The sequence below is a fragment of the Trematosphaeria pertusa genome (genome assembly GCF_010094035.1).
Source record: "Trematosphaeria pertusa strain CBS 122368 unplaced genomic scaffold BU26scaffold_24, whole genome shotgun sequence".
NCBI lineage: Eukaryota > Fungi > Ascomycota > Dothideomycetes > Pleosporales > Trematosphaeriaceae > Trematosphaeria > Trematosphaeria pertusa.
The window spans coordinates 313,771-329,879 of record NW_022987235.1 but is presented as its reverse complement, the minus strand read 5'-3'; the positions used below and the strand labels follow the sequence as shown (position 1 = coordinate 329,879).

General features: G+C 39.9%; 7 protein-coding genes across 7 annotated transcripts; 4 read left to right on the top strand and 3 right to left on the bottom strand.

Annotated features, from left to right (window-relative positions):
• Positions 1-1,608: 1,608 nt before the first annotated feature.
• BU26DRAFT_525225 (uncharacterized protein) lies at positions 1,609-3,010 on the top strand. The gene has a single exon (XM_033830454.1). The coding sequence runs from the start codon at positions 1,662-1,664 to the stop codon at positions 2,946-2,948; it is 1,287 nt and encodes a 428-aa protein (XP_033676404.1). The 5' UTR covers positions 1,609-1,661; the 3' UTR covers positions 2,949-3,010.
• A 6,597-nt stretch (positions 3,011-9,607) lies between these two features.
• On the top strand, positions 9,608-10,043 carry BU26DRAFT_511493 (uncharacterized protein; the record flags this gene model as incomplete). The annotated part of the gene is made up of 3 exons (XM_033827314.1): positions 9,608-9,678; positions 9,730-9,879; positions 9,935-10,043. 3 exons carry the CDS (start codon positions 9,608-9,610, stop codon positions 10,041-10,043), a joined length of 330 nt encoding a protein of 109 aa, XP_033676403.1.
• BU26DRAFT_525223 (serine/threonine protein kinase) lies at positions 9,964-11,483 on the bottom strand. The gene has a single exon (XM_033830453.1). It carries the CDS (start codon positions 11,057-11,059, stop codon positions 10,187-10,189), a length of 873 nt encoding a protein of 290 aa, XP_033676402.1. The 5' UTR covers positions 11,060-11,483; the 3' UTR covers positions 9,964-10,186.
• Positions 11,484-11,635: 152 nt separating this feature from the next.
• BU26DRAFT_469049 (uncharacterized protein) lies at positions 11,636-12,133 on the top strand (the record flags this gene model as incomplete). The annotated part of the gene is made up of 2 exons (XM_033825306.1): positions 11,636-11,812; positions 11,867-12,133. Coding segments are annotated over exons 1-2 (366 nt in total), but the record flags the coding sequence as incomplete, so codon positions are not given.
• A 720-nt stretch (positions 12,134-12,853) lies between these two features.
• On the top strand, positions 12,854-13,231 carry BU26DRAFT_399669 (uncharacterized protein; the record flags this gene model as incomplete). The annotated part of the gene is made up of 2 exons (XM_033822784.1): positions 12,854-13,042; positions 13,115-13,231. Coding segments are annotated over 2 exons (306 nt in total), but the record flags the coding sequence as incomplete, so codon positions are not given.
• A 500-nt stretch (positions 13,232-13,731) lies between these two features.
• BU26DRAFT_440717 (uncharacterized protein) lies at positions 13,732-14,362 on the bottom strand (the record flags this gene model as incomplete). Its single annotated transcript, XM_033824412.1, has 2 exons — positions 13,732-14,011; positions 14,073-14,362. The coding sequence occupies 2 exons, from the start codon at positions 14,360-14,362 to the stop codon at positions 13,732-13,734; spliced, it is 570 nt and encodes a 189-aa protein (XP_033676399.1).
• A 258-nt stretch (positions 14,363-14,620) lies between these two features.
• BU26DRAFT_511490 (ankyrin) lies at positions 14,621-16,009 on the bottom strand (the record flags this gene model as incomplete). The annotated part of the gene is made up of 4 exons (XM_033827313.1): positions 14,621-14,777; positions 14,920-15,839; positions 15,927-15,939; positions 15,990-16,009. The coding sequence occupies 4 exons, from the start codon at positions 16,007-16,009 to the stop codon at positions 14,621-14,623; spliced, it is 1,110 nt and encodes a 369-aa protein (XP_033676398.1).
• Between the last annotated feature and the right edge of the window lie 100 nt (positions 16,010-16,109).

Sequence of the window (16,109 nt, the reverse complement as noted above, 5' to 3'; positions counted from 1 at the left end):
TATATCTCTAGGCGTTTATAAACTTCTACTAAGATAATTAAGTCTAATAGCTACTACTTATAGAGTTTATAATAAATAATATTATATTTAAAACTATAGAGATATCTCTATTTTTTATAAACTATAGCTTCTATCTAAGATTAGAAGTTAAGCTAGCGTAACTAGTACTACTAAACCTATTAGCTATATAAAAACGTAAGTTTTTTAGAGCTAATAATATAGCTAATTATTTTAGCTATATTCTATTCTAGCTAAAAGTACTAGCTATCTAGTCTATTACTTAGTATAAATGCTATATAAATAAGAGATGTAAGAATGTACTATAATTTATAATAGAAGACCTTGTCTATATTAATACGCGTAATATAAAGATGAATAGACTTATAAAAAAGAGGGATAATAAGCTTATAGAACTATATAAGGTACTAAAGGTCTATAACTAATTATGTGTACTAGAACTTCTACTACGTATATAAATTTTTCTAGTATTCTATAACTTGCTACTCTGTCTCTAGCACGTTTCCGTAGGCCTTCTAGGTTAATAGGTAATTAATAAAGTAGAGTTACGCTATCTCTATAGAAGAGTTCTTAAAAGAGAGAATAGAATAGAAAAACTTACTAAGAAGTAGAAGTTTAATATAATATTAGACTACTATAATAAGTAACTAGAACTATAGTATCTTATTAAGTAGAAGAACTATACTATAATATAGTAACTAGCGTTAGATCTAAAGAGTTAGAATGTTATATTACTAAGATTCTATATCTAGTACCTAGGTAAGCTAGGCCTACTATAATAGGTAAAAAGGCTATAGACGCTAGTTAGTCTAAATTTTTTATTATTTTATAAGCTATTTAAGACGTATAGCTATTTAGAAGAGGGGTACTATTATAGTACTAACCTGTCTGCGTAGCTACGTAACCTTAGCTATCTTAGCGCCTTAGCGTAGTAGATATCTTCTCTACGCCTTCGCGCCTTTATAGCTTAATATTATATAACTTATTATATACCTTAAATTCTTATTTCTTGTCTACGCCATAATAAAGAGAAAACTCTAAAGAAGATATTTTTCTAACTTCTACCTCTTATTACGCTATACTTAGAAGAGCTAGCACTATAAAATTTTTCTAGAAATCTTTATTATATTATAAATACTATATAGTATAAGTTTTATAGATTATTATAGAGATATAATAGTACTTACTAGAAGTAAAGTAGATTTTTTCTTAAAAGTTAGTTAAATACGTATAGCTTTTTAATTACGTAATATATCTTAGTATAACTTTAGTATAAGGTATAATATACTATAAAGAATATATATATAAATTTTTATAGAAAAATATTAAGGTTTCGCTTAGTTATTTAAGAAAACCTTGTAGATTCTTATTAATTTTTCTTGTTAAGAAATCGTGGGGGGTTCGATGGTGTAGGGCTTTCGATGGTGAAGTACGTTATCTTTAATAATTAAAGTTAGTTATAGTTCTGCTAGTATTAGAACTAGAACTTAAGGTAAGAGGCTAGTATTGTATTGCACGTGCGATTCCTGCGACGCTAACCCCGCATATCCTTGGCCGCTGACTTTGCGTTTAGCCGAACAACAACAACAACCACAACACCACCATTAGCATCCATCGTCACGCAGCGCATCCCCACCCACTTCATGCCATCGCGAAAGCGGGCTCGATCCGACAGCCTCGAGTGCCGTCGACCATCCAAGCGCCTTGTCCGGGCCCTCTCGGATGCCGGCGACGGCGCGTCCACACACACCTCGCCTCCCCTGCTTCTCACCCACGAGAACCTTGAACGCTGGACCGCAGCGACCTTCGCACCGAATCCGCTGCGCGCCATGTCCCGCCCACCCTCTCCCTCTCGCTCGAACGTCGATGACCTCGACAAGCTCGCCGCATACCGCGTCCTTATCGACCGGGGCGACGATCGCCCTGCCGCCTTGCAGGCACACATTGCGACACACATCTGTCCCGAGCCGTTGGCCGAGGCCACGTCCCCTGCGGCGCTCAAGGCAGTGAGGAAGCGGCGGCTGGCCTCGCGCCAGAATGAACGCAGTGGCATTCGCATGATGGAGCCCTTCCTGCTGTTCCGCGGCGAGGTGCAGGTCGACGACGACGACGACGACGCCGCGGTGCCGCTCATCTTCTCCAAGGACGAGGCGAATCTCGACCGTGCCTATCTCCCGCCGGCGCCTAACGAGATGGTGAAGAAGACCCAGGGACCGCTCTCACAACCGCGCGCCGACACCATCGTGGGATACGTGACCATCCAGGACGCCGAAAGCCGCCAGCCTCCCGGGCAGTCCGCCTTCTCAGCGAGCGAGGAGGCTGCGCTCACGGGATACCGCCTGACGCCCAACGTCCACTTGCCGTTCCTCTCCTCGCAGTGGAAGTCGCCTGCCTCAGACCAGCATCCCTCGCGCGCATACAACCAATCTGGTCGCGATGGCGCCGCCGTTGTCAACCACCTGCACGACTTCTACATCGTCGCCTACCCACACCGCGAACCAACCGTTGTCGAGACCTGCCACTACTCGCTCACGTGCGACCTACACTACGCTCAGATCTGGGTGCATTGGCGCCAGCAAGGCGCCCTTGCCGTACCCGATCATCACATGGAGCTCGTGGAGGAATTCTCGATGCGCAAGGAAGCCGATGTTCGGAAGGCGCGCACCGTTCTCCGCAACATTCTCGACTACGCTTTGGGCCCGCGGCTGCAGTCGCTCAAGGCCGCGCTGCCTTCGTTTGCTACGAATCGCGTATACAGGGGAGGCACCAGCACTACCGGGCCCGGCTCTGAGACCTCCCTCCCGATGCTGCACCTGCCGCTTACGCCGAGCGAGACGCTTTTTCGAACACCAGAGGAGACAGCTAAGGAGCCGTCAAAGAAGAGGAGGATTGAGGAGGTGGAGGGGGAGAAGCAGGATGTTAGAACATAACTGCACGTTGGCGGAGGAAAGAATTGCACGCATGTAGAACCTGTTAGAATAGATAAAGAGAGTAACGTACTTCATAAGCGAACCGACCACACAAGCGAGCCGACTACTTTTGCCAAGCCCTTACTAAAAATCATCTTAACTACTATAAGTCTAGCTACCTACGCAGAATTATCCTCTTACGAAGCTAGAATACAGCTTACTTTCTCTACTCTCTAGACTCGCTAAATCTAGAGCGAATAACGCGTCGTAGCTATATATAGTCTACTAATTAACGCTAAAGAACTAATATAATAGAGTAACTTAAAACTATAAAAAAATATCTAATTTAATAAAGCTTACTATAAATAAAGAGTATAATAGTCTAGCTTAGTATTTACTAGAGTTATATAACTTTATCTAAGTTATATAATTTTATCTAGTATCTTAGTACTTAGCTTTCTATATATAGAGAGCTTTTAGAGTATTCTTTTACTTCTTATCTTTAGATAGCTAAATTTAATCTAATCTATTCTACTAGTATCTCTATTCTTATAGCTTATAGAGATAGTACTATCTATAGCTAACTTATCTAGCTAGATATTCTAGAATACTTATAGTAGTAAAGACTATAGAGCTAGCTTTTATATTATCTAAAGATTAATACTCTTTTAGCTAGAGATAATAGTATAATATTAGACTAAACTAAGTAGTCTTATAAGAAGCGTTTACTAATAGCTATACTAAGAATTAGAGCTATAAGAGTCTAGTTACTTATCTAGAGAATTAAAGCTATAAAAGCTTTAATTACTTATTTCTTTAGCGCTATATAAGACTACTAGTAAATCTAGTTAGTAGTAGAAAAGATATCTTTAGTAGTAAGCTAAAAAGAGCTATAAAAGCTCTATATATAGAAAAACTTCTATAGAACTTCTATATATAAAAACTCTCTCTTTTATTTTAAAAATTAATAATTCTCTACTCTACTAGTAGAGCTAATAATTAGCTACTCTACTAGTAGTATATATCTCTACTTTATAAATAAAAATATAATAGATAAACTCTTATAAAGTAACTCTAGAGATAAGACTCTAGTTCTATAGAACTTTTTTACTTTATTAATTCTTAAATTCTAGATAGAGAACCTGCTAGCTAGTTATTTAAACTAATATTATTATTATAAATCGCCTATTTAATAATATAATATAATAACTAATAAGAATTAGAATAATAACTTTAAATAGAAGCTAGTATAGCTATATAAAAGCTTAGTAATATCTAGATTATTAGCTATAGATAGCTTATATATACTCTCTATTTTTATAAAGAAGCTCTAAAAGCTTTTTCTAGAAAAGTTAACGTACTTTATAAGCGAATCGACTACATAAGCAAGCCGACTACCTTTTTCTTAGCAAGAAAATTAACGAAAATTAACCTGTTTTTCTTAAATAACTAAGCGAAACCTTAATATTTTTCTATAAAAATTTTAATATATATTCTTTATAGTATATTATACCTTATACTAAAGTTATACTAAGATAGATTACGTAATTAAAAAGCTATACGTATTAAACTAACTTTTAAGAAAAAATCTAGTTTTCTTCTAGTAAGTAATATTATATCTTTATAATAATCTATAAAACTTATAGTATATAATATCTATAACCTAATTAAGGTTTCTAGAAAACTTTTATAGAGCTAGCTCTTCTAGGTATAGCGTAATAAGAGATAAAAGTTAGAAAAATATCTTCTTTAGAGTTTTCTCTTCTAACTATATATATATATATATATAGTTAATCTAGCTATATAAACTTATTATTATATAAATTATAGTAGGCTCTAACTATATAGAGCTTATTAACTAATAATATAGAAGCTTTAAGTAGTTATTTAAAAGTAAAGCTTTTTTAGTAGTATAGTAGAGAAAGAGAGAAATATACGAAAGCTATCTTAAAATTATTACTTATAAATATATAGAAGGCTTATAGTATATATAATCTTATAATATATAAATTTATATAGCTAGATTATTTATATATATCTATAGTTAGAGAAGAAAACTCTAGAAAGACTTTTTTTAAAGTTATACCTCTAATTACGCTATACCTAGAAGAGCTAGCTCTATAAAAGTTTTCTAGAAACCTTAATTAGGTTATAAATATTATATACTATAAGTTTTATAGATTATTATAAAGATATAATATTACTTACTAGAAGAAAACTAGATTTTTTCTTAAAAGTTAGTTTAATACGTATAGCTTTTTAATTACGTAATCTATCTTAGTATAACTTTAGTATAAGGTATAATATACTATAAGGAATATATATTAAAATTTTTATAGAAAAACATTAAGGTTTCGCTTAGTTATTTAAGAAAAACAGGTTAATTTTCGTTAATTTTCTTGCTAAGAAAAAGGTAGTTAGCTTGCTTGTATAGTCGGTTCGCTTATAAAGTACGTTAGATAAAATTATTAATAAATTAGTTAGCTAATTACTTATACGCTAGATACTTAAATAATAAATCTATATATATTACTAGATTACTACTAATACTTTTACTAAAGAAGATACTATATATAGAGAGTATTAGAATTTATAGTAGAAAAAAAATACTACTTTAGTAAAGATTTAATAGCTATAAGTATAACTATAGTTTTACTCTAGAAGCTAAATACTACCTACTCTATTAACTTAATAAGTAATATACTTTATAAATTAGATACTATATATATATAAAACTAGTATATTACTACTATATAACTTAATTCTAGATTCTTATCTAATTACGTATACGTCTACTATATTACTAGTAACTAAATAATACTTAGAAAGCTAAATATAGCTTTTTACTAAGTTTTTAAACCTACTCTTACTATTAGATAATAAGATAGTTATTTTTAAGTAATAAAAAAATAGATTATAGAATAAGCTTTAAGCTAATTAAAACTAGTATATAGAAGAAATAGTAGAAAAAACTAAGAAAACTATTATTATCTATATATATACGTAAACTAAGAAAAATATATACTAAACTCTTTCTATAATTCTATATACTCTAAAAAATAATAGTAAGCTAATTTCTTATAAATATATTATTAATTAGCTAGAGAAGAGCTATAGAAACTTATATAAAAAGTTAAATACTTACTATAATTTCTAGAAGCTATATTATTAAAATACTACTAACTTTATATACTTCTAAATTAATTTCTTCTATCTTATATAAAAGTATTAGCTTCTAATAGACTAATAGATAAAGAAATTCTATAAGAAGCTTTTTATAAGTTTACGTACGTAGATAAGTATATATTAATATTAGTATATAAATAATTATAATTAATATATAGACCTTATCTAAGACCTAGCTAGAAAGCTTACTCTAGAAGAAGCTTATATATTTATAAAGGTTAAAAAGTATAACGTACTTATAATAACGCTACGTTATATACTTTCTACTCTTCTAGACATTCTACCTACACCTAATAAAGCTCTAGTAATTAAGAAGCTAATTATCTACTTCTAATACTAGTAACCTAGCTATATAAGCTATAATTATCTAAGCGCTTCTACTATTTAGAAAGCTATTAAGAACGTTAATCTAGAGAAAAAGTCTATAGAGCTTATAGAGCTATAAGTATCTAAGAATAATCTATTAGAATATAAATCTAATAATTTAGAAAAAGTCTAGCTCTAGAAGAAGTCTTTTCTCTAGAGCTATCTACTAGAGTAATAAACCTATATAAAAAGCTATTTAGTAGTTCTACGTTTATTCTACTTTATTAAATATCTATAAATAGTCTTATAATTAAGCTTAGAGGCTTAATTAATACTAGAGTAGGTAGTTATATTCTAGTATATCTAAAGTATCTTTAGACTCTTAGAAAAACCTCTATATTAAGCTATTACGTATAGAACCTATTTCTCTTACTAGATATAATAGATAACCTAATAGCTAGATAGATAAATACTTTAAAGCTAATTTAGTACTAGAAAGCTACTAAATATATACTTAATTTATATATTATAATACTAGCTACTATAATATAATAATTAGTTATAAGCTACTTAAAAAAGCTAATATTTAGGTTAACTATAAGTAGCGTATACTAATATAGCTAGATACTAATTAATTAATTAATTATAAATATAATACGTTTATCTTTATATAATCTTCTTAAGCTACTACTAAAGCTTAAGTAGCTTACTAAGCTAATACTAATTACTATAACGTCTTAATATTAGTAGTAGAAAAGCTAAGAGTAATATAATAAGAGAAGAGAGAATTATAGTACTAGTACCTTTAAGAAAACCTATATAAAATAGATAGATAGCTTAAGAATCTTAACCTACCTACTAGCTTACTCTATAAGCTAAAAAAGCTACCTATCTTATAAGAAATATACCTAAAGGCTAGACTTAACGTTAATATAGTTAGCGCTATTATCTTTATAATTAATACGTGTAGAAAAGACGTTATAATTAGACACCTTAGTATCTATAAGATTAATTAACTTATACCTAGATAAGCTAAAGCCGCTATTATAATTAGATACTTAGATTAAGGTATATAAAAAAGAGAAGACTCTATAGAAGATAGTAGAGAATTTAAAATCTATATAGGTAGAAGATATAAGAGTAATATAAAAGCGCTACTAAGTAGAGCTAAGAGTAATTTAGTAATAGAGTTAATAGCGCGAATAGTTTTAGAGACGTATTTTAGAGCTTAAGAATAAGTTCTTTCTATAAGAAGAGATAATATAATAGTCTAGCTTAGTATTTACTAGAGTTATATAATCTTACCTAAGTTATATAACTTTATCTAGCGTCTTAGTACTTAGCTCTCTATATATAGAGAGCTCTTAAAGTATTCTTCTACTTCTTACCTTTAGATAGCTAAATTTAACTTAACCTACTCTACTAGTACTCTATTCTTATAGCTTATAGAGATAGTACTACTTATAGCTAACTTACCTAGCTAGATATTTTAAGATGCTTATAGTAGTAGAGACTATAAAGCTAGTCTTTATATAAAAATAAAGCTTAACTCTATATTACTAGCTATATAAAATTAATCTTAGATACTAATAAGAGCTACTATATTAAGTATAGCGTAGATTATAAGAATAAGCTAATTATTAGTTTCTAGAATCTTATATATTTTACTAATAAAGCGTATTTTAATTCTATAAAGAGGCTTTAAAAGCTATATATATTAAGAGAGAGAGATATAAAAAATAACCTAGATAACGTTATAGAAATAGATAAGATTAAATTAAACTATATAGTTTATATATACGCTTATATAAACTAGTACTATAAATTACTACTACGCTTTTATAATAATAAGAAGAATATACTACTAATAACTAAGCCTCTACTAAAGTCTAGAAAATTAAAATATAAGACTTAGAAAATATATAATAGCTAGATAAAAGAGTAGAAAGCTAATAAGTTTCTAAAAGTTAAGTAGAACTCTACTAGTAACTATATAATCTAGAAGTACTATTCTAAAAAAGTTCTATTTTAGTATATTAAGACTATATATAAAGCGTAAATATAGTAGCTAAAATTATAGATTCTATAGAAAAATAATAATTCTTTTTATAGTACTTACTCTACTAATAATAACGCTACTCTACTTAAGATAGCTAACTAGATAGCTATAATAATTAATCTAGCTTAGTCTTCTAACCTTAACTCTATAGAAAAATACTAGAATATTTTTAAGAAATATATAAAGTATTAACTCTAGAAACCTAGAACTTATTCTAATAATCTTAAAGATAGAGAATAACTAGAGAAGAAGTAGAATAGTATAACTTACTATCTTAAAAAGATACTTTAAGTAGAATAGAATAAGATAATACTTAAAGAAATATATAAATTTATTAAAAAGATACTATAGTACTATAAATAAGTTATTAGACTTAATAAATAGTATATATACTTTACGCTCTAGTAACTTAGTAATTCTATAACTATAATACTAAGAAAATAGCTTATATAGACTTTTATATATATCTCTATAGTTTTCTATATAATAATTATAAGTTTTCTAGTAAAAAACTATAAAAAAATCTTTATTATATATAAATTTATATAAGACGAAGGTTTTATATTAGTTTACTAAGGTAAGCGAACACGAATTATTGCGACACCTGGTGGCGGTCTAATTTTAGCTTATGTCATCCTTCCCTTGTGGCAGTACGCTAAGCGGCAACAAAATTGCTTGTCAAGTTTGCACAGTTTGTTTAGTTTGTCTTGGGGTAGCTCAGCGCCCTATCGATTTGCGTAGCCTCTTTGCACGTTTCGTATCTTTTGCAGAGTAGTAAGGCGGGTTAATTAGGGCTTCGGGCAAATCCATGGCCGTGGGGAGGAAGGACGCTGTTTGGGCAGTGACCACGGAGACACTCCGCCCCATCTCCATACCTGAGCTTTTGTTTCAGGAAATGGATAAGTTGATGGGAGAATTGGATGAGCGGCCAGGATGCTTTTTGGGGTCATGCGCTTGCCGTCTCATTTGGCGCTTGTCGAAGCCACCGGCGGCTTGCCACGGAGGGGAGGCGACCCCTCAATCCGCAGATTGAGAGTGCTGCTCTCCTATAAAATGCGGATTGCTACGGCTAGCAGCACCAGCACCGCCGCCAAAAATAACAGCGCCAGGCACACAACACGATTCTGCCATGCCCTCCAACAAAAAACGGTTATACATCGCACTCTACCCAAGCGGGGTCGTCGACAATGAGGAACGCAAGTAAGAGCAACCCCATAGTGTCAGCTGTAACGTGAGCTGATAGCCGCAAAGATACCATTGGGCATTTATCCTTGGGCCTAAGGATGAAAAGGATGACAATGTACCGGGGATACGATTTCATGTCAAGAACACGCCGGGTGGAGCATGGGTATACGAGGAGGTGCCGTTACCAAACGTCAAAAACACAGATGGCAGAGGATGGTAAAGCCGTGGGAAGCGCGCAACTAGACTGGCAAACCGTTGAAACGGTCTCAAGGTACTACGTGGGTAAAAAGGCAGCGGAAGGTCGTTATCAGAACGCCGCAGAACTCGCAAAGCCAAGGCCGACCTTCGACTTGCTCAACAACGAGGAGATAGCATCATAGTTCCGCCAGCCAAGTACTACTGTGAGGTACCAGCCCTGCTACCCTGCCTGTACATAGGCCAAAAAGACAGCAGTAATGCACCGTAGGTGCATTTGGGCGGGTTAAACCAATATATACCCCGACAACTACCCTTAGCCACATGACTAAATCTCTCCCCACCATTTCTGACGAGTCCGCTCCATCTGAAGATCTTCTGGGTATGCATCGAGAAACTTGTGAAGGTCGCCTTGCCATTCCCCTCTTGTCTGGTTGCCAAACCACGCGGAAGTATACTCCCAGTAATTTGGATACCAGCCTGAACACTCCCAATCAATTATTCCAACAACAGTGTCTCCGCGAATGAGGATATTGAACGGGTTCAAGTCGCCGTGAGTTAGCACTGTCGGCGGCCATGGTCCATCCTGCCTTTCAACCATGTCAACAAGGTCCAACCAGTCTTGGTTGACCTGGTGGTCTGTCTCTGAAGGCCGAAGGCCTTGCCTAAGCCAGAGATGAAATTCTTGCGTTGTTTCGAAAGGTCCCATGCGAGGAATGCAGTGGGCTATGCGACAATCGCGCAGAGAACCGCCTGCACAACTTTCTACTCTCGTTGGATTGGTCGGTTTGACTGCTCGTAGCTCGTCTAACATGTGCTTTAACTGCCCAAAGACTTTTCCGCGAGATTCTTTGGACAGCTGCCCCCAGGCATTCGGAATGGTCTTGCCCTGAATTCTCTCCATGACAATGTAGGCACGATTCTTGTGAACAAATGAACAATAGACCTTAGGAACTGGCAGCGAGGTATTCTCAGCGACAAATTTCATGGTTGTGGCTTCTGTCAGGTGAACGAATGGCCCCGTCTTGATGATGAAATGCTTGGAGAGTGGAACAACTGCGCTCTTGCGGTTCAAGAACGTGGCTGCAACTTTCAATGCAAGAAGAGTTACAACGCGGCGGAAGATTGTATTGCTGATGGCCAGGTGTTCTGTTCCTCCGTGCTGCTCATTTATCTTGCTGATTGCCTCCTCCAGTAGCATGTTGAAACCCAGTGGAAAGCACTATGCTCCTTCTTTCCGTTCATCGATATGGGCTCCTTGGTGGACCGCTCATTCGTGGTGGACCGCTCGTTCGTGGCGGCTCGCTCGTTCGTGGTGGCTCGCTCGTTCGTGGCGGACCGCTCGTTCGAGGTGAGTTCGATCGTTCGGGGCTGTTCCGGGTGAGTTTCTATCGTTCGCGGAGTCCCTTCGGGGTGCTTGATCGCAACCGTCTCATAAAACGTTCGCGTGCAAAGAATGCGCTAGGGCTTTTTTGGGGATAGGCTGGTGGCTTATCGCGCGGCAACGCGCATCATGCGCTTGTATCTTGGGCTCACGACCATCATGGCCCTCCACGCATCGCTCCAACCAACCCCCAAACTAGCTGAGTGTACCCACGGTTCGGTCTATGGTTCGTCGTGAGGAGACCCCAGCTTTCATCGCGGTATGGCCAGCGAGTAGAGGCACTTCCTGATTGGCGGCTATAAGAGGAATTGGCGCATGGCCCCCAATCCTAAGGACCACGGTAAAGTAGGTTTTCTAAAAGTGTCCATGAGCGGCCGCGCGTTCATGGTTGCCTGGCACTGCCTGTCACTGCGCGGTCTCTGGAGATGCCTCTCACTCGCTCCTTTCCCACCAGCACCACAGTAAGTAATCATGGACCGAGCCAGCCGGGCGCTGGCGCAAGACCTCCCCCTAAACGTTCGTAAATCGTATGCGGCAATAGCAGACCGCGGCGAAGTCCCCCTTACTACTGTGTGGTATCGCGACCATGGACGGCCCTTGATCGAAGAGAAGGCCCAAGGCTAGCAATACCTCACGCCACAGGAAGAAAAAGCCCTCGTTGATTTCCTCTTACGAATGGCTGACCTCGGATGCCCCGTAAGAGTCAAGTTCCCGCCTTCGCTAGCCTTTAGCATCGCCCGTCGGCGTGCCACTACCGATCGAGAGATTAAGCCCCCGAACAAGAATTGGTCTCAGGCATTCGAACGACGCCATCCAGACCTCAAAGCGAGGAGAGTCAAGGCGATGGACTGGAGACGTCACGATAAGAACATCTATGACAAGATCACGCACTGGTTTGAGGTGATCGAGAAGGAACTCCGTAGGCCTGATATCGATCGTGGAAATGTCTACAACATGGACGAGACGGGCGTTATGCTGTCTATGCTAGGCTCCGCAAAAGTCCTTGTAGACAAGGACGACAGACGAGACTATAGAGGTGCACGTGTTAAGCGCGAGATGGTGACTGCCATCGAGTGCGTGTCGGCCGCGGGTGAGTTCTTGAAACTAATGGTCATCTGGCCCGCCAAGACCTATAGAAGCAATTGGACCGTCTTTGACACCCCAGGATGGTATTGTGCGTTATCTAAGAAAGGATACAATGACTCAAAGATCAGCTCGGAGTAGAGCAAACGTGTATTTGACCCTTAAACCAAAGCACGAGCTAACGGAAAGCCACGAATGTTGATAAGCGATGGCTTCGCTGCCCACGAGACTCTAGAAGCCCTGGAGTTTTGCTTCGAGAACAACATTATTCTGGCTCGACTTCTATCCCACACTTCTCACAAGCTCCAGCCGTGTGACGTCGCCGTATTCCCGGCCTTGAAGACCGCTTACCGCGACAACGCCGAAAGATTGGAACGAGCAGGCACAAATACAATAGGCAAGGAGCATTTCACTACCCTGTACAGCCCTGCACGGGAGAGGGCGATCACCAAGAAGAATATCCTCGCCGGATGGGCCAAAGCCGGTTTGTATCCGCTGAACCCAGATAGAGTTCTTAAAGATATCGCGAAACCGGTTGCCGCACTAACGATTCCGAAAGCTGATGAGGTAAAGGTCAGGCCTCGCGCGCAATACAAAGCACTGCGAACACCCTTGACGCCAGTGTCAGGAGAGGCTCTTACATCGCTTCTTAATATGATAAAACAGGTTCCTGATGACGAGATGAACAAACTGCACATGGAGAGGCTCCAAGAGAAGGTCAACAATGCCGCCCTAAGAGCCTTTGCTAAGGATACCCTCCAGCAGGACCATATTCAGTTCCTGCTCAAGATGAACGACGAAGCCAAACCTCGCCGATCGACTAAGTCGGTGGTACTGGGCAAGGCGAAGATCATGAGCTATGAGGACCTTAAAGAGGCACGAGAGAAGCGTGTTGCGAGGGATGCCGCCGCCGCGGCAAAACCAAAACGGGGTCGGAAGCGCAAGAGTGAGCCAGAAGCCGAGCCAGCAGCCAAGGGGAACTGCGGTCGGAAGCGCAAGAGGGTTGTTGAGTCTGATGAAGACGACTTAGATGAAGATGAGTCAGAAGAAGATGAACCAGAAACAGAGCCAAAGGCGAAACTGGCGCGGATGAGGGCATAGGTTGCGGAGGATGAGATGGTTCGGTTCGGTCCTTGATGTAGGTTCGCGCTGGTCGCGATCTGTTGCTATACAGTAGAGTTGGTCTTTGTAGCGCTTTCAGCGCAATGGTCGTACCAACAGGCGATAGAGATACAGTAACTTAGAGGCCTTTGGTGTCGCTATGCTGCGCTTGTCATTCCTTGCGATTGTCGGGCCCGTCATCCTTGTGGCCGTTCGTGTTGCGCCTGTCGTCATTATAGCCCGTCGTCGTCGTAAACGTGAACGCCGTACCAATGGCCGAGGGTATGCCCTTGTTGCAGACAGTGTCACCTCCGCGAACTTCTCCGGATCTCGTTATCCCTCTCAGCCACCAAGCTGTTACATCGCTCGCGATCTTGCGTGCCTTTCTTGACCTGACAACATCTCGGCACGACAAGGACTTTCTTCCCTGTGTATTCTGTCGGATCTACTGGGAACAGAAGATATTTGTTGGCAAATGCTCCTCCGTCATTATCCACTTCAATGATGCTGAGGGCTAGCACTTCTGGGTTTGGATCATCGGCCGGCACGAGGTGGTCGAACGTAACTCCATAGTAGTCGATGTGGCTAAAGCAACGCGCCATAGTTAGGTAACGTCGTACAGCATCCTTCGGCAACGCGCGCTCACTTTAACGGTCTCCTTCCTTCCATTGCCCACGCCAAATACTCATCTCGCACGGCCAGAGCGTCATCTGCCTTCTCCCCCCCATACAATGCCCAATGTGTAAGCGTGGCAAGCTTCAGTCCCCCAGGCTGGGGAAAAGGCTCGATCGGATGCCAAAGTTCGTTCGGAAGGAGCTTATGTATGGACTCCAGCGGCCCTTGTATTTGAATTCTCAGTGGCTGTTCAGGAGGCGGAGAATGAAGGCGATGAGGTGGGTTGTGGACACAGGGAGGAATGAAAAGCTCGAGGGCCATGATGCATTGGCTTCTCAATTGAGAGCTCAAGTACGTCGTGGCGAGACCTGAATGAAGATATGATGCGAGCGAAGGAGTTGAGCGAAGGGGCTGATTGTTTGTGGCCAAGCCCGTGGCTGACCCTTGTTGCATCGCCACGTGGCGTGCGCGGGGTCACAAGATTCCAGGATCGCTATCACGTCCTTCTGCAGGATGCTTCACAGTTGCTATCGCAATCGGCACGGCCTTTCATTTCGCAAACTCCTCAAATTGTCGCGATCAGGCATTTACCCGCGAGCCGTTCGTAAGTCCAGACGCCATCACAAGAAACCTCTTACTCAGCGGCCGTTTAGGAGGATGTGTACTTACACCACGACGTTTTGGCACTGCGGCCATATCAAAAGCCGAAATGTACGAACCTCCACTTGCAACGACCCTGACAACTGTGTCCCAACATATGCGGAAGCAAATGACCCTCGCAACTGCGGCGACACAGCCTGCAACACTCCACCCTCCTCGTAGAGGCTTGTAGAGAGAGCAGGGCCGTGCAGGGCGAGGTCGAAAGCTTCGTGCCGTACTTTTTACTCAGCGCGTTAACGTTGGCGCCCTTGTCAAGCAGTATCTCAACCACCTGCTCGTGACCTCCGAGTGAAGCTGCCTGCAGTGCGTTGCCAAACTCTCCACCATGCGCTTTGATGTCGGCGCCTTTGTCGAGCAGCATCTCGACCACCTGCTCGTGGCCTCTAGCTGAAGCTGCCTGCAGTGCGTTGCCGTAGCGTCCACCCTGCGCGTTGGCGTCGGCGCCTTTGTCGAGCAGCAGTCCTGTGATCGTGCTCAAGCCCAGTAATGCGGCGTAATACAACGGCGTGGCTATGCTTTCTAGACTTCTGTCTAGATCCGGCTCTTCATAAGGTCGGTCCGGATCGTGCAATCTGATCCAATTGAGATATGTGGGTTTGTCGGCTGACATTAGACTTATCGTAAGTAGACTTCCTTCTGCCTCGTCTCCCATTTTTTTAAGATGGCTGCTCCAAAACTCTGCTGTGTACTTTGCGAGTGCTGATGCTTCAAGAATTTCTGTTGACAAGGATTGTTGGAAGTGGGCCAGGTACATCAACGAGCCTTTTGTTATCGCGTTGTGGCATTCGACCTCTTGCATGCTGTACTGCTTTGCCTGTCCTTGCTTGATCCTGTCTGACACAAGGTATTCTTGGACAGAATAGTGTCCTAGAGCAATGATTCGCTGGGTAGGCCTCCATCTTCCCTCTGCTTTGTTCGTTGTGATAGTGACCAGACTAGAGCAGATGTTCAGCGCTTCTAACGGATCTTCGAGCACCTCATCGCGGTCAAATGCTGGGTCGCGTGCCACATCGATAGCGACGACTTCTGCAACTTCCTCGAATAATAGCGGGCGTGCAGCAAACGTCAGCCACTGCAGGATGCGCATCGCATACTCAGCATATTCCTCGTTTATCGCGCAGAGAATGCGGTCGTATGTCTAGTCTAGCGTTCGCGGCAGAGTGGCCAGCGACTTGCGCAGCATCGCTCGATTGCGACACTTTGCTAAACTGTCAAGCTGGCACACAGCCCATCGAAACCTGCCCTGTTGTTAGCTTTAGCTATGCGCAAACTAGGTAGAAACACGTACATCCCTCGAGCTCCGTGCATCAGTGCAGCCTCAATCTCTTGCTTAATGGCGGCGTCCTTATTCTATTTGGCCAATGTCCTATCGTCAGACAGCCTTTGTTGAACGTATTGTTGTAAATCC

Excerpts from the sequence above, each read along its gene's own strand:
- BU26DRAFT_525225 (XM_033830454.1), top strand. The coding sequence starts at position 1,662 with ATGCCATCGCGAAAGCGGGCTCGATCCGACAGCCTCGAGTGCCGTCGA.
- BU26DRAFT_525223 (XM_033830453.1), bottom strand. The coding sequence starts at position 11,059 with ATGCTACTGGAGGAGGCAATCAGCAAGATAAATGAGCAGCACGGAGGA.